The sequence below is a fragment of the Alexandromys fortis genome, unplaced genomic scaffold, assembly GCF_014885135.2.
Source record: "Alexandromys fortis isolate MF-2015 unplaced genomic scaffold, M_Fortis_MF-2015_v1.1 scaffold_1, whole genome shotgun sequence".
Classification (NCBI taxonomy): domain Eukaryota; kingdom Metazoa; phylum Chordata; class Mammalia; order Rodentia; family Cricetidae; genus Alexandromys; species Alexandromys fortis.
In genome coordinates, this window is record NW_026067927.1 from 20,535,325 (window position 1) to 20,555,660 (window position 20,336).

General features: G+C 44.7%; 1 protein-coding gene across 1 annotated transcript in view; it reads left to right on the forward strand.

Moving 5' to 3' along the window:
* Vat1l (vesicle amine transport 1 like) overlaps positions 1-19,744 on the forward strand; it is a 153,562-nt gene extending 133,818 nt beyond the window's left edge. Inside the window, exons 8-9 of the mRNA XM_050143850.1 lie at positions 15,593-15,676; positions 17,301-19,744. Coding sequence (XP_049999807.1) covers positions 15,593-15,676; positions 17,301-17,399 — 183 coding nt within the window. The 3' untranslated portion in view covers positions 17,400-19,744. The remainder of the gene's footprint in view (positions 1-15,592; positions 15,677-17,300) is intronic.
* Positions 19,745-20,336: the final 592 nt, after the last annotated feature.

Below are 20,336 nucleotides of genomic sequence, written 5' to 3' on the forward strand. Positions count from 1 at the left end.
TTTTTTTTTTTTTGATAATTCCAGGTGAAAACCCTCAGGCATAGTTAGGAAGGACTCAATTGTCGCTCTCTGAGCACGTAAAACCCACTTGATCTGGCAGCAAGGTCGTCGTCAATCCTTAGTAAGGAACTAGATTCTCTCAGGCAAAAATACTCTATCTCTTCCTAATTTGAGGAGTTTTTTTTTTCTAAAATATCCAAAAATAAAAAATAAAATTTAAATATAGTCTCTGAGTTCACTAATACTCCTGGCCAGCCAAAATCATATCAAAAAAGAACCTGAACACAACAAAAAACTATATATTTCCCTACTCCCATTGTCTTGTGGAACCTCACAGATGTCGAATGCTCAGATTATTTTAAACTTTCCCTAGGTAGAACAATAGTTTCTTAGGTGAGATTTCTGTTGCATGATGGCTGGCTACGCCTCTGTTTAATTCTTTTGAACCTCTATATGACCACAATATATGCTTGTCCAAGGGACACCATGCCATCCAGGTGCTCATAACAGAAGAAAGAATCACTCCATCCAGGTGGTTCTGACTTGCTTTCTGCTCGTCTTTCCTCTTACTCTCGCTATCTTCCTGGTGTCTTCTGAGCCAGGGCTCACTACTAAGGGCCTCTTAACAATCCTCTTGAGGGAACTGGAGAGATGGCTCAGTGAAGTGCTTGCCACAGAAGCCTAGGGCCACACACAGTGATACACGTCTGTAATCCCAGCACGGGAGAGGCAGAGCCTGGAGGATCCGGGGAGCTAGCTGGTCAGGAATAATAATAGGTAAGCTCCAGGTTCAGCGAGAGACCCTGTCTCAAAGTACATGGTAGAAAGTGATTGAAAGATGAGGTGGAGAATATCTTAGGAGGACACCCAAGGTCAACACATGCACAATCGTGTATCTGTCTACACAAACACAATCTTCTTGAAGTATTCCCACCAGCTATCCTATTGCCAAGTAGAGTTGCCTTAAGGCAACTTAATATAAATTTATATTTAAATTTAATAGCCAATTCATCCCCTGCCTTCCAAAACAATAGTCGTCCGTATAAGCCCAGACAAGAAGAAGACAAAGTGGTTGCTAGAGTACAAAAATTTAAGGCAGTACTCACTTTCAGGTGCTAACCCTACACTTGCATGGTTCTGAGAACAAGTTCCTCCTTAAATGTGGCTCCATGCCCTGCATTACCACAAAGATCCACGTGCAGCTTATTTAAAGAGGAGATGAGGACTGCCTCCATTTTGTTCCCTGCCTCGCAGGTCAGTCCATGGACCTGGCGTTTCATATTTCCAGTCATTCTTCCATAAATCCTTGGGGCTGAGAATGGAGAGATGACTCAACAGTTAAGAACACTCGCTGCTCTTGCAGAGGACCCATAATCGGTTCCCAGAACCCATCTACCATGGCTCATAACTGACTGTAAACTCCAGTTCTAAGGGGTCTCATGCCCTCTTCTGGACTCTATAGATACCTACATTCACATAAACATACCCCCCCCACACACACACATAATTAAAAATAAAATAAGTATATTTTTAATTTTCAGGATCAATCACTTTCATATCTGAAAGTACACAGCAGAACCAGGAGATTCAGATCCTGTGCGCACTTATCCTGATTATTCTGCTCTCCCTCACTCATTTTGATTTCAAGCAGTCCTTTGTCCCTCCCTCCCAGAGATGGGCATGGTCAGTGTAGTGTCTCACAGCTGGCTTTACTAGATGTGTCTTGTCGTTGTGGTTATTCCTCGATGCTTCATTTTCAAAGCTTTTAATTTATCATCTAATAGGCCCAGCGATTCATGGTTATCCATCCTCATTTCTTTTCCTATCTTAGTCGGACAGTTTTTTATTACTATTCACGACACCAGCCCAGTGCCATGGTTATTAAGTGATGCCATTTGTACCTTAATGACTTTGTGCCTTTCACACTGTTCAAAAGAAAATTGGTTCTTGTGAAGCATGCAGTGAAACGCCAAACAAAAGGCTGAGCTTCCTATAGCCCTCTCATTGCCCAAGTCTAAAAGAAGGAGCCAGTCAAGGAGTGGTGTGGAAATACGGGGATGTTCTGTCTGTACGATGCGTGTTCTTATTCATCTCTTTTGCTGTGAAAAAGCGCACTCTGACAACCAGGGGAGAAAGGAATTTATTTCAACATACAATTCCAGGTTACAGCCCATTATTGTGCAACTTACATTGCCAGGTTACAGCCCATCGTTGTGGAGACATCCAGGTGTCAGGTTAAAGCCCATCATTGTGGAGATGTCAAGGTGTCAGGACCTTCAAACAGCTAGCACAGCGCATCTGCAGTCAGCAGTAGAGAAAGAAAGAAATGCCTGCACACAGGCAGCTTGCTTGTTTTTATTTTTATTTTTATTGAGCTCTACATTTTTCTCTGCTCCTCTCCCTGCCTCTCCCCTCCCCTTCAACCCTCTCCTAAGGTCCCCATGCTCCCAATTTACTCAGGAGATCTTGTCCTTTTCTACTTTTCTTGTAGATTAGATCCATGTATGTCTCTCTTAGGGTCCTCGTTATTGTCTAGGTTTTCTGGGATTGTGATTTGTGGGCTGGTTTTCTTTGCTTTATGTTTAAAAACCACTAATGAGTGAGTACATGTGATAATTGTTTTTCTGGGTCTGGATTACCTCACTCAAAATGATGTTTTCTGGCTTCATCCATTTGCCTGCAAATTTCATTGTGTCATTTTTTTTTTCTGCTGTGTGGTACTCCATTGTGTAAATGTACCACATTTTCCTTATCCATTCTTCAGTCAAGGGATATTTACGTTGTTTCCAGGTTCTGGCTATGACAAACAATGCTGCTATGAACATAGTTGAGCACATGTCCCTGTGGTACAATTGAACATCCTTTGGATATATACCCAAAAGTGGTATTACTGGGTCTTGAGGAAGGTTGTTTCCTAATTTTCTGAGAAATCCACCACACTGACATCCAAAGAGGCTGTACCAGCTTGCTCTCCCACCAGCAATGCAGAAGTGTTCCCTTTACCCCACAACCTCTCCAGCATAAGTTGTCATCAGTGTTTTCAATCTTGGCCATTCTTACAGGTGTAAGATGGAATCTCAAAGTTGTTTTGATTCGCATTTCTCTGATGACTAAGGATGTTGAGCATTTCCTTAAGTGTCTTTCAGCCATTTTAGACTCCTCTGTTGAGAGTTCTCTGTTTAGCTCTGTACTCCATTTTTTATTGGATTATTTGTTCTTTTTGATGACCAATTTCTTGAGTTCTTTTGTATATTTTGGAGATCAGACCTCTGTCTGATGTGAGGTTGATGAAGATTTTTTACCATTCTGTAGGCTGCCATTTTGTCTTGTTGACCATGTCCCTTGCTTTACAGAAGCTTTTCAGTTTTAGGAGGTCCCATTTATTAATTGTTTCTCTCAGTGTCTGTGTTACTGGGGTTCTATTTAGAAAGTGGTCTCCTGTGTCAATGTGTACTTCCTACTTTCTCTTCTCTGATATTCAGTGTGGTTGGCTTTATGTTGAAGTCTTTGATCCATTTAGACTTGAGTTTTGTGCATGGAGATAGATATGGATCTATTTTCATTTTTCTACATGTTGATATCCAGTTACACCAGTGTTATTTGTTAAATATGCTTTCTTTTTTCCATTTTATATTTTTGCTTCTTTCTACAAATCAGGCATTTGTAGGTGTGTGGATTAATATCTCTATCTTTGATTTGGTTTCATGGTCCTCCTGTCTCTTTTTATGCCAATACCAGGCTGTTTTCAATACTGTAGCTCTGTACTTGAGTTTGTAGTCAGGGATTGTGATGCCTCCAGAAGTTACTTTATTGTACAGTATTGTTTTGGCTATCCTGGGTTTTTTGCTTTTTCATATAAAGTTGAGTACTGTTCTTTCAAGACTTGTGAATAATTTTTCTGGTATTTTGATGGGCATTACATTGAATCTGTAGATTACTTTTGGTAAGATTGTCATTTTTACTATGTTAATTCTGCCTATCCAAGAGCATGGGAGACCTTTCGGGTGTCTTCTTCAATTTCTTTATTTAAAGATTTAAAGTTCTTGTCATACAGGTCTTCCACTTGTTTTGTTAGAGTTACTCCAAGATATTTTATGTTATTTGTGGCTATTGTGAAAGGTGGTGTTTCTCTGATTTCTTTCTCAGCCCAATTTATCATCTGTGTACAAGAGGGCTTCTGATTATTTTTTTCAGTTAATCTTTTTTTTATTTAAATATTTATTTATTTACTTATTATGTATACAGTGTTCTGTCTGTGTGTATGCCTGCAGGCCAGAAGAGGGCACCAGACCTCATTCCAGATGGTTGTGAGCCACCATGTGGTTGCCGGGAATTGAACTCAGGACCTTTGGAAGAGCAGACAATGCTCTTAACCACTGAGCCATCTCTCCAGCCCCCTTCAGTTAATCTTGTATCCTGCTATATTACTGAAGGTGTTTATGAGTTGTAGAAGTTCCTTGGTAGAATTTTGGGGGTTGCTTATGTAAACTATTATATTGTCAGCAAATCATGAAAGTTTGACTTCTTCTTTTTCTATGTGTATTCCCTTGATCTCCTTTTGCTGTCTTTATGCTCTAACTATGACCTCAAGAATTTCATTGAATAGATATAGAGAGAATGGACAACCTTGTCTTGTTCCTGATTTCAGCAGGATTGCTGTGAATTTCTCTCCATTTAAATTGATGTTGGCTATTACTCCACTCATTCTTTAAATCCCAGATCAATTATTTCATTTCCATATTTCTCCCTGGTCCTCCAGCCAGGTCAAACTTGCTATCCACAGTGTCCTCATGCCCATGAGCAATGAGCAAATGGCAGTGTTGTGTCTAAGCTTGTGTGTAAGGGCAGCACCACCAGAGACTCTTGGAGATAGCACGTGCCCATCAGTCTTCCCAGACCTGAGTTTGAGTGCACACTCAACACATTTTGTTTGTTTGTTTGTTTGTTGAAATGGGGTCTCACAGTTTATCTCAGGCTGGCCTCAGATTCATAGCAATCCTCTCAAATGATGGCCTTGCTCCAGTTGATTTGATGAATGTCTATGTGCCAATTGAAGCGTCCTAGATAAAACAGTAGCACATTAACCCCAGGGTTGGAAGACTTTAAATGACAGGTGTGTCTACTGAGAGGTTTCAGACTTGAAGAAACCAACAAAGAAGTTGAGACATCTACAAACCAGCTATAATAGAAAGGTCTTGAAGGTGTGTGGAAAAGAATAACCATCACCATTACTGGGCTTGTAAGGGTCAGAACCTGGTCCCTGACAGATCCACTAAGCTGTGTTTGTGTTTGTTATTTGTGCGTCCAATCTTTGAGACAGGGTTTTTCTGTCTGGCTTTGGAGCCTGGCCTGGAACTCGCTGTGTAAATCAGGCTGGCTTCGAACTCACAGAGATTTGTCTGCCTCTGACTCCCAAGTGCTGAGATTAAAAGCATCCATCCTCTCTTAATGAGAAAAAAAATGCAAGAGGAAAAACCAGGAAAGGGAGATTTATCCAGTGTGGCCACTCTGGGAAGAACAATGGGACCGAGCCCCCACCCCATCCCACAGTCCATCTCCAGGGTTCCATAAGGAGGTTTGGGTTAAAGCTGAGGCCAGAGATAAGTATAACCTAACTGTCCTGGTCCAGTGGTGGCCCTGTCTATCATTGTCTGAGCTCCAGTCTTTCTGGAGTGTGTGGTTAGAGTTATGGTTAGTTGTCAGAACTGTGTGAAATTCCTTCCTGGGACACAAGCTTCCCTTCCGGTTGGCACCATGTTTGATTGTTTTTCTTTTCCCTGCATGACATTTCTGGGGGAAATTCCAATTCCTTGGGGGCACTTTGTTTCAATAGACTGTTAGCCAAAAAGGACACAAATATCTCTTTAAAATATCTTTATGATTGTCAGGACTACCAGATGCCAGAGAGGTTAGCTGGGAGCTGGGACCTGGTCATGGCTGCCATTACAGAGACCTAGCTCCTGCCAGAAATCTGCCTCCACTGTTTGCCTCCACTAGGCAGGAATGACACGGGGAAGCCTCCACGATCCTGCTTGTCTTCTGTTCTTCTGCCAGAGACTCTGGCAGAGGAATGAGCAAAGATGTCCAAGAATGGATGAGAGGCACAATATCTTGAGACCAAACAGAACACCAAGAGTGCAATCCGTGAGCCAGCATGGCTGGGCCTCTGGAAACTTCATCTCTCCTTGTTCTGGTGTAGATAGAAATAAGCTCGTTTGATCATAATTGCTCCACAGCTCCCCTGATCCTACATGCTGTGAGCCAATTAAGTTTTCCTTGTGGGTCATGGCCTGAGCATTAAGCACAATGGACTTCATGCAGAGCGTAGCTGATGGCAGCAGATGAACTACGCTAGGCTGCAGTGCAGAGGCTACACAAATCACCCAGGGACTCTGTGAGTAAGGCTACCTGCACACGATGAAGTAGCTTTAAACAAATTATTCTGAGAACCTCTATTAGGAGGCTGCGACCTCCATTAGAGTCTATGTTTAACCTTGGGTGCATCCGCTAGGGCAATTTGCATGGAGAATGGGTTTGAAGAACAAGAATCTTAGTTGCTTATGGTTCTGTAAAGAAGCCAAATACAAGAGATAAGAGTCCCAGGATACTGATCCCTTCACCCTCTGCATCATCAGAACCAGGGACACCTGCCTGCCTTTGGCCTTCCTCCTTCTGAGCCATTCACCTTCTTGTTCTTTCTCCTCTTCCTAATCCTGAATCTCCGATCCCAGGGCCTGTTCGGTCTTGAATCCACATTTTAGGGATGATGGGAGAAGAAATCAATGTTCGCCACGGTACACTGTCCAACAGTGAAGAAGAAATCAATGTTCACTACGGTATACTGTTCAACAGTGAAGGTCAAAGATGACAATGGGGGACTTTATATGGATGTGCATCATCATTGTCGTCCCTGTGGTGACATCAGACACCCTCACTCGTCACCTGCTCTGACTCATTCGGGTCTTAGAGCATCACAGTGAGCTATCTTTAGTTCTTACCGCCCTCATGTCAATGACCAGGTCCTCTCAGTCACACCACATCATCCCTGTGCCACAGCCAGGTCTGGATGTCACATGTGCAGGGCCAGTGGCAAGAGGCGTCCAGCCTGTGAGTGGCTTATTTTCTCACCTCCTCAAGCCCTACCTAAGTCACTAGGACAGGCTCTCTGGGAGAACTTGGTTATCTTTCAGAATTCCAATAGAGGGCACTGAGACCCCAGGTTTCCTCCTAAAGTTGGTAGAGAACATCTTCCTGGTCCTGAGCAGACAGCATATGATTTTAGTTTGGGCCAATCACTGTGGCAAATTCCTGATGTGCCATCTCTGTCGCTCTTCAGAATGGTGGTTCTGTGAGGTGGACCTAACCTTGTGATGGACAGAGACATCTATATTCTCAACCCCGGAACCTGGGGGTGGGGCTCACACGGCCTCACAAAGCAAAGGTGATTTCACAGTTGAAACTAGTTTACCGATCTTGAGACGGGTGCGCTATCCTGGATTATCTTTAAGGGCTCTGAGTAATCACACGTGTCCTTAAAAGCCAGAGGCAAGAAGGCCCAAGTCGGAAAGATGAGGAGGTTCTACACTGCTGGCTTTGAAGATGGTAGTAGGGACATACTGGCAAAGGGATGCAAGGTTCTAGACGCTGGAAAAGCCAAAGAAACGTGTTCCTCCTTTGAGCCTGCAGAGAGATAAATGGTCTTGAACCTACCTTGATTTTAGACCAGTTTGACCCACATCAGATCCGTGACCTCCGAGAGCTATAGGAAAATGAATGTGTGCTTCGAGTACTAGGCCAGAAGTAATTTGTTACAGCAAGCAGAACAAATATATACAAAACTTTACCTACACTTCACAGCGGGGAGATGTCCCAGGAACATTAGGCGATAACATCATATAATGAAAGCAGGAGTCTGGATTCCAGCTGAGGTCCTGAGGCTTTGCAGGGCAATGCTGGGGTCCCCACAGGAATGGAAGGTAGTTAGTAAGCAGGGAATGCTGGACATGGGGTGACAGGGAACACTGTGGAGGTCCGCTGCCCTTCCCTGTCATACCTGAGCAGGTGACCCCTCTCCACTGCCATGCTTTCTTCATAACCAAGCATCATTCTATCTCTTTGGAGTACATATATTCTTGAGGGCATTGTGGAGTGTTTATCTTTATGATTAACCTGTTTAATAAGGGAAGGTGAGAGTCCTTCAAAGTAGAGCAGGGGCTGGGGAGATGGCTCAGCAGTTAAAAGTGTTTGCTGGTCTCCTGGAGGACCTGAGTTTGGTTCCCAGTACTCGAGTAGGATAGTTCACAACTGCTTGTAACTCCAGCTCCAGGGGATACAATGCCCTTTTCTGATCTGCAAGGGTACAGCACTCCTGTGCATGTACACACACACACAGAGAGAGAGAGAGAGAGAGAGAGAGAGAGAGAGAGATAAAGCCATGAATTTAAAAATAGAGAAGTCTTAAAAAAAAAAAGCACACCCATTGTGCCTGGGATTTGGAACTGTCAGATGGAAGAGGGAGTAGATAATAGCATAGGTATTGCTGTTGCATGCAGGAGGAAGACAAAACCTAAGGACATCAAACAGTGTTACCAAGGAGAAGCAGAGACAATTGCCTGTGTCACTATCTGCTTGGGTCGTCATCCAAGTAGTCTCATGAAAAACAGCCAGTTCAGAAAAGGCTCAAATGACTTCAGGATTCGAAAGGCCGGGGTGTCTAGATGGCACGACTCAGATACCCTGCCTCCCACTGCGTGGATGGGAAGCTAGTGCCAGTGGATATAGACTGAGAACTTCTAGAACGCCCAGCCCTGGGAAATCCAGCTGCTGAGACACATCTGGCTGCCCTAACAGCTAGCAGAAGCTGTTGTCTCCCCCAGGGTATGGGGAACACAGCTCCGATTAGGAACAGTTCCCTCCAGGCCACCCAGGAAGCACAGAGCAGGCCACCAAGAGACAGCCTGCCCCATTCCGGGAGGTGGGGTAGACACAGGATGGAAACCCAATGGGTGAGGCTCAGCCACATAGCATCTCAACCACTCGTTCCCTCATCTGTCCACTTAGGTATGCATTCATTCCGCACCTTGTCATATGCTGACCTTCCTTTGTACTGGGGATCCCTGTAGGCACCCCAAAGCTGTCCATGAGCCATGTGGGGCCTCTGAGTATTTGAAGAGGGGCTAGTCCAGTTGGGATACTTTGTAAGTTTGCAGGATATCCCAAATTTCCAAAACGCAGAGCAAACACACATCAATAACTTAATATCATTTTGAGTACATATTGAAATGAAAGACATTTGAATAGTGTCCCAGTTACAGCCTGTCACTGTGAAAACTATCAAGACCAAAAAGCAAACTTAGGGAAGGAAAGGGTTTATTTCAGCCCACAGTCTATCACTGAAGGAAGTCAGGGCAGGAACTTGAAGTAGAAATTGTGGAGGAACATGGTGTTGGATAACTCATAGATCAATACGTTGCTAGCTTTTGCGTACAGGACAGGACCACCTTCCAAGGGAATGGTGCCACCCACAGAGGTCCAGGCCCTCCTACACCAATTAACAAGACACACCCACAGGAGAATCAGTCTGCTCTGGGCAGCCCCTCAGCTGAGACTCCCTTCTCAAATTATACTAAGGAGTTGACAATTACAGCTAAGTAGAACAGATAGAGTTGATAAACTACATTACTAAAAATCAATTTCATTAGCTGCTTTTTAAAAATTTCTCCCTGTGCCTAGTCAGGAAGCCTTTTGCCATTCCTGTAACTTGTTTTGTGTTTGTATTTAACTGTGTTATTCTGTTGGCTTACAATATAGAGGTTGGTGTAGACATTACAAGCCCAGGGGTGGCATTGTTGTTACTGGCCAGGACCCCACAGCACTTGGCCAGATTGTGAAGGTCAAGTGTAAGAGGCATAGAACAACAAAGGACAAGCTCCAGGAAGAGCTCACAGCTGAGCTGTCCACTGACTTAGTGCCAGGACTGGGAAGCTCCAGGAGGCGATCTGAAGCATGCAGAGGCGCAGCAGACAGCCTGCCAAGCTTCAAGCATATCTTCAGTTGTGGAGTAAAGGGTGCAAGAACTGAAGGCAGTATTTTTGGTCACTAGGATAAAAGACATTGCTCCTGGGGCAGCCAGTCAAGAGCAAAACAGTATACTTGACAAGACACTGCTGAAACTTTGAAGTGTTCTACTAATCCCATTCAGAAGAGGACAAGAAGATAACTTGAACGTGCCTTCCTTAAGCCCATCTCTAAATATTATAATCTGGCCCTTTAAGCATTTTCCACACTCCTCACTGAGATACCTTACACTCTTTTTTCGGTTTATAAAATAATTAAGATGATTAAAAATGATTTTTAGGTGTGTGCATGTGTGTGTATGTACACAAGGATGCCTGCACAGCACACAGTATGAGCACACGTGACCATGGAGGTCAGAAGAAGGCACTGAATCCCCTAGAGGTGGAGTTACAGGTAACTGTGAGTTACCCGATACCTGATATGGGTGTTAGCAACCAAACTCTGGTCTTCTACAAATGCAGCCTGTGTTCTTAACTACTGAGCCATCTCTCCAGGCCTAATTTTGCAAAAGGGTGGCTTCCTAACTACTACTAAATCTCTGGAATCCAGCACATATTTCATGGTGACAGTAGGTGGCAGTTAATACCACATTCAAGAAAGAGCAGGTCCTGTTGTCACAGGTGATCTGTGGCTCCTGGATTAGACGACGCAAGCCTACAAGACCCTTCTCTTCAACGCCATGTTAGTTTCAAACAGAAAGGGGCATGAGGAAAAGTCTTAAATGTGGAGGAGACAAATCTTCCCATGTGCTCTCAAACAGCTGGAGAACATCACCTATTAGGGGACCTTTTATAAGCTGATACATTGGCAGTAAAGTCTGAGCAACATGCAGAAGTGTCAGCGGAGGGCAATCTTGGGGTGTGGCCAGCAGAGCCCTGTAACGGGTTTTTCCCAGATCCTTAGAGGGAGAAGCTGGCACTTACCTTCTCCCGCATGGTTTGATTGACAGCCAGAGGCGGATCTCTCAGATGCTTCCTCCTGTGTTTCTCATCAGCGAAAAGCTGGGGCAAATATTCCCTCAAGAAGCTCAGCATTGGATGAAATAGCACCATGCGTGCAAAATGCTCCTCACTGTGCCCGATGAAGAATTGATCAAACGTGGTAGTCTCCTTCCTTCTAAGCCTCTGCCAGTGGGGCTCCTGCACAGCTCCAGGAGCAACCATAACAGAGCATGGAGCGTCAAACAGCATGACTGGGGTTGGGTAATTAAATAAACTCTTGAGATTACTTCTGGTCCTTTATCCATTTTCCATAGACAAGACTTCAAGGCGATGTTTCATTTCTGAGAGAAATTTCCAGAAATATGCAGATTAAAGGCAGCCGGCAGGGGACTTGCCTCACTTGAGCTTGTGAGAAAACAGCTCTTTGCATTTCCCTGGACTCCAATTTAGTACAGAAGCAGCTTAAAGTATACCTAACTGTGTCCTGTCATCCTGGCTGTTCCAGGTGCTGAGGCAGGAAGATTACAAGCTCATTGCCTACTTGGACTTTAGACTGAGTTCCAGCCCACCCTGGGAAACTTAGTAAAATCCTGTCTCAAAATAAAAAGTAAAAGAAAAGTTGGCGTGTAGCTCTGTGGTAGAATACTTGCCTAGAATTCACCATGGAGGGACTGGGGACCTGGCTCAGTGTTAGGACAGTCGCCTAGAATCTGCCAGTGTGTTAGTTGTTAAGCCCAAATCCATGAAGTCCCCTGAAAGCCAACAAGGAAACCGAATCCCATATGTAAAAGCAAAGAGCCTTTATTTTCATCAAGTTTGCAAACTCGGTCTCTCCGCGTGTCCAACGTATTGGAATAACCACTGAGAGCCTCGAGTTCAATTAGAATTGGGTTTTTATAGTAGTAAAGGTGGGGGTGAGGGGTTTCTGAGGTTCAGGACCTCTGATTGGCTGACATTTGTCTAGGGGTGTCCTGGTGAATGTGTGCTGGCAGGGGATCCTACCTACAATGGTTGGAATGCCAGGCATTTCCTTTGAATGGTTTGTTCTTGGGTGGGGGTTGGATAATCTCAGCTTGTGCTTCCTCCTGCAGCCAGGCATTGTCTCAACAAGAAGTCACCTGAGCCGGCCATCTTATCAAATTTATCAAAGGTAGAGTTCTACTCTGGCAAAGAACTTCCTTTGGGTGGCATGTCCATACTTAGCTTATTATGGCTGGCTCCCACATTAGTCAGGGTTTCTATTGCTGTCAAGAGACACCATGACCATGGTGACTCTTACAAAGGAAAACATTTAGTTGGGTGGCTCACTTACACTTGCGGAGATTCAGCCCATTATCATCCATGGTGGGGAGCATGGCAGCATGCAAGCAGATGTGGTGCTGGAAGAACAGCTGAGAACATCTTGCAATCAACAGGAAGTCAACGGAGACACTGGAAACCCCAAACTCTGCCCCCACAGTGACACACTTCCTCTAACAAGGCCATGCCCACTCCAACAAAGCCACACCACCTAATAGTGCCACTCCCTATGAGATCACAGGGGCCAGTTACATTCAAACTACCATAGCCATGAAGGGCTAGGGGTTTGGCTTAGCAGCAGAGTGTCTGGCTAGAAACCATAAGGAAAGGTCTGGCAATGTGACTCAGTTGTAAAGTGCTTGGTCAGAATTCACCAGTGAGGAAACAGGGACATAGCTCAGAGGTAGAGCACTTGCCTAGAATCTGACAATGAGGGACTTGGGGCAGTGCTCAAGTGCTTAGCCCAAGAATCCACCATCAAGAGGCTAAGGGTGGGCCAGGTGGTAGTGGTGCACGCTTTTAATCCAGTACTTGGGAGGCAGAGGCGGGTGGATCTCTGTGAGTTCGAGGCCAGCCTGGTCTACAAGAGCTAGTTCCAGGACAGCCAGGACTGTTACACGGAGAAACCCTGTCTCGAAAAATAATAATAATAAAAAGAGACTAAGGGTGTTAGCTCAGTAGTAGAGCACTTGACTAGGATACAGAAGGTACCCAGGGTCCCTAATACCCAAAAGGAGCACTGTGAGGGATGTTGTTACCACTTTTTCTACTTCTACTACTACTTTCTACTTCTGAGGATCAAGGGAGGAGAAATGCTGGATTTGAAGTCTTTCTGACCTGATTCTGAACCACACTTCTGTTCCTCATAGCCATGAGTGAATTGCTTATGCTCCTTAGCCTCTGGGTACTTTCCCTGAAAATTGAGCACTCCATGTATCTTGCAAGCTAAGCATTATATATTCAAGGTAGGAGTCTGTTAAATATTTATTATCTCGTTTACCCCCTCCACAAAAAAAAAAAGGCGTGAACTTTAAAGCATTGGTGATTTCATAGGCTCAGAATAGGGTACTGGGAGCTGGGTATGATTTAGCTGGGTCCTTTGACTCCCACAAGGCTACAATCAAGATGTCAGCCAGGATATGACCCCATTTCGAGACTTGGCTGGAGAAGACTCGACTTCTAAATTATTTAGGGGTAGTTGGCAAGAGGAGCTAAGGGTCTCAGTCCCTTACTGACTGTTGGATGGAGTGTTTTCTTAGGTCTCTGTCATGTAGGGACTCTATAGGGTATTCAAGCAATGAAGCATGCCTCACCAGAGTCATGACAACACAGATGTGGTCTTCTATTACTTAATCTTAGAAGGGGGAGCCCATCCCATCTTCTGTGCTCTGTAGGAAAGCCAGTCCCTAGCTGCAGCCTACACTCAAGGGGAGACAATCACACAAGGAAATGACTCCCAGGAGAAGCAGAGAGCTACACTAACAATTCTCTGTCGCCACATAGAGCTTGTCAGTAAACACAGTGGGCCTGCCTCATGTACAGATTCTACATCAGCAGTTCAGCAAACCTTGAAGAGGAAATACTTGTGGGGGGGAAGGGCATTGCATGAACATGCATGCTTTGATTTGCTGTCGTGATTCTCTAGATGGCAGAACAACACAGCATCATGTTGTCTTTGGTGTTAAAAGTGACCTAGAGTCTTAAAGGACTGAAAGTCTATGGGGAAATTATGTAGATTCTATGCAGACACATACCACACTACTTTATAGAAGAGCAACCACACATGTTGCAATCCATGAAGAGCTAAGAATCAACCTGACACAGATGCCAGGGGCCAATCGTGCTACCTGTTGCTATGACCACGTGTGAAAATCCTTCAGAAGTCCCCACGTAAATGGAAGGAATCCACCGGTTTGTTTAGCGGTATCAAAAAAAAAAAAAAATTAACAGTCACGTGACACTATCAGTTTACAAAACAGAGATTATTTCTCACCACAAAGTGACCAAAAACAAACAAAGTGCATTTGAAAGATGCTTTATATTTATTTTAAATACTGACTTAGCAGCACATTACCACATAACATTGTTAAAAGGCCTTCCTCTCCTCCACTTAGCTTCCAAGGTACACCTGCAAAACTTCCTAGGCATTTTAGAATATCTACACTTTTATAGAGATGTAAATAAATGTTCGCCTGTCGGTTTTCTCATTTAGCAAGATTACAAAAGCATTTGATCCTGCTGTGTCTCCTTTATAATTAGTGACATATATCTTTCTGTTCCTTAACGGCTCTGCAACGTTCCCATTTGCTAGATGAATGTGGGAGCCATTGTTTATTTACCCATCCCTTTACTGTGACATATAAGCCGTTACAAGCTTTTGCCACGAAAAGCAATGAAGTCATTATCTTTTATGTTTTTCTCCCATAAATTGAATTGCGTCTCTGAAGTCCCAGAAAAGCAATTTGAACACAAACATTTTAATGGTTCTGTGAGTTTGGATCCAAATGAATAGAAGAAGCCTTTGATTTTCAAATAAACAAACAGTCCTCCATCAGCCACAGGCCGAATTCCTCACACACAGTTAACTATGTCTGACTTTTTCTTCTTCTTTTTTGTAATGTCATAGCATCTAGCTTTGAAGCAACATTTACTGAATATTTGTGGGCCGAAGGAACAAAAATATTTTAAATTCTGAGACTTTATGAAAAATATTTAGACTCAACCTATTATAAAGTTTTATAAATTGACTTTTGTGAGGCAAGAGAGGTTGCATTTCTGTTTAGCCCCCACAGTGCCTCCTGCAGTTCACTTTCTACACAGCCGTGGAAGGGAAGGCTCCGAACAAACAGGGAGGTGTAGTACAGCCAAACAGTTTCATCCCGGCAACTAGAAATCATGGGAATTTCGAAAATGCGGTTTAGCCCTGGTAACTGGTTTATTTGGCGAAAGTATGAACTCGGGTTATGTAACACCTAAGTAAGTAAGTCACTGCTTAACATCCAGTCTGACCACTCTGACTTTTAGTATATATATTCTCATCGTGAAAACTGTAATCTTCACTGTTCGGACCCACAAGACGTGCAGGAGAAGGTCAGAGTGTATGATTGACGCACGGCGAATGAATATATTTGCGCCACAAAAAGTTGCTGTCTGAACCACTCTTTGAGCTGCAGCGACCTCTGGTGGAAGGCGGGCAGATTGACTGTTCCAGGCCCTTTTTCCAGGAGTCACGTCTCACTAATCAGCACTTATGTCTTACCTTGTGTCTGTCTCAGGTCAAGGAGGCCATGCAGCGCATCCACGACCGAGGGAACATCGGGAAGCTAATCCTGGATGTGGAAAAGACCCCGACTCCGCTGGTAAGTGGAATGCAGAGGAACCCACCTGGCTCAAACCCAAAGGCAAATGGATCATCAGGTGTAGACAGTTGATGAAGAAGGAAATACAGGTAGTGGCCAAACTCTCAAAAAGCAGGGGTGATTAGATGATTTCAGAATGAGGGATTAGCCCCGGGTTGAGATGGAAGTGGAGAAAGACAGGAAAATTGCTGGACTGGATAGAAAAGGACCTTTTACCGTTGCTACCAATGGGAAGACTTCCTAGTTAATTCTAAACACTGCACTACATGTACCCAATAGAATGGTGCCTGCTGCCTCCGGATGCTCCTGCTGCTCCTGTTCAATTCACTTCCGTTTATTAGGACAAAACCCCAATATCCAGGCAATCCACAAGAAGACAGCAAGTCAGAGTTCCAAAACTGGCTGCTTTAGCCAGGTGGTGGTGGCGCATGCCTTTAATAACAGCACTTGGGAGGCAGAAGCAGGCAGATCTCTGTGAGTTCGAGACCAGCCTGATCTACAAGCGCTAGTTCCAGGACAGGCTCCAAAACCACAGAGAGGGGCTGGAGAGATGGCTCAGTGGTTAAGAGCATTGCCTGCTCTTCCAAAGGTCCTGAGTTCAATTCCCAGAAACCACATGGTGGCTCACAACCATCTGTAATGAGGTCTGGTGCCCTCTTCTGGCCTGCAGACATACACACAGACAGAATATTGTATACATAATAAATAAATAAATGTTTGGAAAAAAAAAACACAGAGAAACCCTGTCTCGAAAACAAAAAACAAAAAAAAAAAAAAAACTGGCTGCTTTGGGGGAGGGGTGGCATATGGTGTAGCCCTCGATGCACAGATGCTCTGACTGTGTGCCTCCAAAGCCTGGTACTCAGTCAATTTGCAACCTGGGAAAGTTGTTTCCTACTCCAGCTTTAGTCCCATTTATGAGCTAGAGATTGACAGGTTCTTCTAGGTCAGCTAGAAAGCCCTTTCTCTTCCCAGAACTCTCCTAGTCACCCCACCTATACTTCCTGCCTGTCTATTGGCCAGTCAGCATTTTATTAAACCAATATGAGTGACAAAGCTCTACAGTGTACAAGAGCATTATCCCACTGCAGAGCTATTTAGAGGCACTGTCTATTTCCATGAACCCATGAGATTCTGATGGCCCTTGGACTGGGGTTACATCTGCTTGACCAAAGGGGCAGAACTCATCAAATTAAGGCCAAATAACGCCCCCATTCAGACCATGAGCTCTGGTCTGCCCCTCTTGCTTTCTGAAAATTGTTTTACCCTGACACCCAAAGGAACAAAGAGACAGTAAAGAATGGGTATTTGGAGCATTGGTGGTAGGGAAGATGTCACAGCCCTTCTGGATGGAAGACAGCATGAAGTCAAACTGAATCTAGGGCATCATAAGATTCAAGATGTATCCAGTGAGATCACTTCCAGAGCTAACAAGTGACATTAAAGGAAGCAGCTGGGCTTTAGTGGGTGTTAGTAAAGGGTATAGAAGGGGTCCCCAGAGGCACTTTTCTCCTATGTGGATGAACACTCTGAAACAGGTTCACCCCACAGTGCCTTGTCCAATGCTCAGGGATGGTGAGGGAGCAGGTACACAACCTCCATCGTGACCTCTGTTGAATTGCAGATGGCCAATGACAGCACAGAGACCAGCGAGGCAGGAGAGGAGGAAGAGGACCACGAAGGTGACAGCGAGAACAAGGAAAGGATGCCCTTCATCCAGTAAGACCTCGTGTCCGAGACCGTAGAGGATGGCTGGCAAGAAAAGGGCCGCCATGAGAACTCTCCTGCGCCCCAGTGAACAAACGCTGTAGTCCAGTGCGTGTCGTGTTTGTCTGCAGTCAGCCGAGCTAAGAAGCCGTTGATCACTGTTGTGTTTGGAATTCAGTGCCAACCCCATCCCATGCAGTATTGTGCCCCTCCCTGGTCTATGTATCACACTCTCCCCTCTCCCTCGTATCAAACCCATCCTTCTTCGGGTCCTTCTTCACAGTTCTAGAATAGCCTTGCGGATTAACACAAGACCACGGGGCCTGATGTCTGAAACCAGACATGGGCAAGGCCACGTTTGATTGAAAGGCATTGTTGTCACAGTGCCCTGTCCAGATCCCATTATTCTTCAGGCCAATGACACTCTTTGTCTGCCAGCGATCAGCTATGCCTCCAACTATGGCACTTGTCAGTTTGGCTGGTGGCAAGAGAGTAGGCCAGGAGCAGCGTCCACGGTCTTACAAATGCAGACTTCTCTAAGCAGTACTTTGTCACCCTCCAAGAGGCCATGTCTCTGCATTGGCCTCTGCATCTTAAGGTTTGAGCCTCCCTTGAACCCTGTTCCCTGGTTCTTATTCATAAAACCAGGGAGACGGGCGTGGTTTCTTTCTAGGATAGAGATGGGTCAACAGCATCTATCTGAGGACCAGTTACAGAGACCTCTCCTCTGAAACCATGTCTCATGAGCAGAGTCTTCTCTGTGGTCACACACAGTTTAGTTAAATCCTAAAGAACACTCAACAGGGATAGGCCTGACTCAGACGTCATTAAACTCACCTGGGTTCTCACTTTCAACCTTCAGAATCACCATGGTTATTTCTAAGTTCCTGTCCCAGAAACACCTTTCCCAAGGAAGGGCTCCCTTGAAGACCACGTTGGAGGTTGAGGAATCAATTGGTTTCTTTTGCCTTCTTGGAGCGTATTTATTCTACTGTGCAACCAGCATTAGGGATACAGTTGGTGGCTACCTACCATCTGATGCTGAGTGTGTGACCCTCTCTCCAACACACGGAACCATGGTGCTGACTTGCAGCCTCCTTAGATATCAGGAGCCAGACTGCTTGATCACAATGCCCTGTTCAGTTTTCCAGCCTGAAAGAAGCATCCTTGTCCTTTTTGATGGACTTTGAGGTGACAACAGTTACCTGAAAGGAAAAGGAGGCTCCCTCCCTCCACAGTGGGGCTCCTAATTGCTTCCTTCTAGCCCTTCTGCCCTAACAGTTCATATGTCACTCATAAACTAAGCTAGTTATAAAAGGCACCCAGGCAATTAGCACCCTGAATTTATTTTGACTTCTGGAAGACCTAATGGGCTCCCCCATGACCTTGAGTTGGTGTTCATAAAGTTTCTTTATGTTCTTGAAGACTTTAAGAGGGTTTCTGTGTTGCCCACCTTCTCCACTAATAAGCTTTAGGGTGGACCCCACTCTTTTCCCCATGGGCTGGGTACGAACACATTTCAACAATCCCCCTGCTTGGTTTGCAAAGTCTCTGTAACCAGTCTCACATCATTCGTTGTGATCCTTTTTCTCCATCCTGAATCCGTGGTGATGAATGACTTCCCACCAACTATTTACCTGAATGGAGTCTTTCCTCAGTGTGACTGTGCAAGTCACATGTGAAGATGAGAACAGGTACCACCAGCCAATAGGGCAAGGGATGAGAATATCGAGAGTACCAACCTCAGACTTTTATTTTCTATCCCCAGGGAGTGACTAGCGCTCTAGCGTTTGGCTATCCAGAGAGAAGATGGTCCTTGCTAAATATCAGATAATCAGGGGTATTTCTACCATCACCAGGCTCAGGGGTGGGTAGATTGAGGACTACTCTCATAGCGCTATTACTAGCAGGTAGAAATAGCCTTTTCTGGTCACTGGCCATAGGAGGCTTCTCCTTCGGGGAACATGGAACCTGACCCACATTCAGAATCCAGATAGTCTTGTCCTGTACAGCAGAGAAGCATAGAAAGTCACATGAAAAACCTCTCCACCACTGAGAACATAGAACCTGAGTATGACCAGCATCACCCTGAAGAACAGGAGGGTGGGTGAGGGACAACCAGAATCAGTCAGTCATCCTGTGGACTCTTGTGTTATGCACCTTCCTTCCCCTCTCGTGATTGTTTCCTGGAGGAAGTGTAAAGAGTGTCTCTGTTTGCCTTAAGGGAGCTGCAAAGGCTTCTGGGAAGGTCAAGCTTTATCAGAATGAGCCGAACATTGTCTAATGTGTCTGTGGCTTCAGAGCTTTCGTTATATTGTTATATTGTGCCTATAAAGCAAATTATGTTTACATAAAATTATAAATAAAATATTCAGCATAGCATTAACCTCTTCTGGCATTCTTTCTCCACACAGATATTTAGAGGAGCAGCCTCTCTGTGAGAACATAAGGAACAGGTAACTGGGGGCAGGGCTGAAGACCTGAAAGAGAAAGAAGCTGAAATGAGACAAGCATTTTTAACGACATCTAGCCCAGGCATGGTGGTGCGCACCTGGAATCCTAGCACTTGAGTGGTTGAGGCAGAAGTGTCAGAAATTCAGGGTCATCCTCTGCTAAATATTGAGTTTGGGGGCTAGCCTTGACTACAAAAGACCCCCATCTCAAGAAAACAAACAGAATCTAAAAATCAATGAACTAACAGAAAATTCATATTCTGATTACCTGGGGGGGGAGTGACGTGAGCCTGTAATCCCAGCACTTAAAGAATGCAGAAAATGGAAAATGATGGTTTTGAGACTAGCCTGAGCTACATAGAGAGCCCCTGTCTCAAAAATAATTTTAATTGCATGCAGATGATACCAAACAACATAGCAAGTAACAATGCTGATAATGGCAAGCATTTATGAGACACCTCCTGAATGCACCTAGAAAAACAGGGAAGGCATTGTGATAA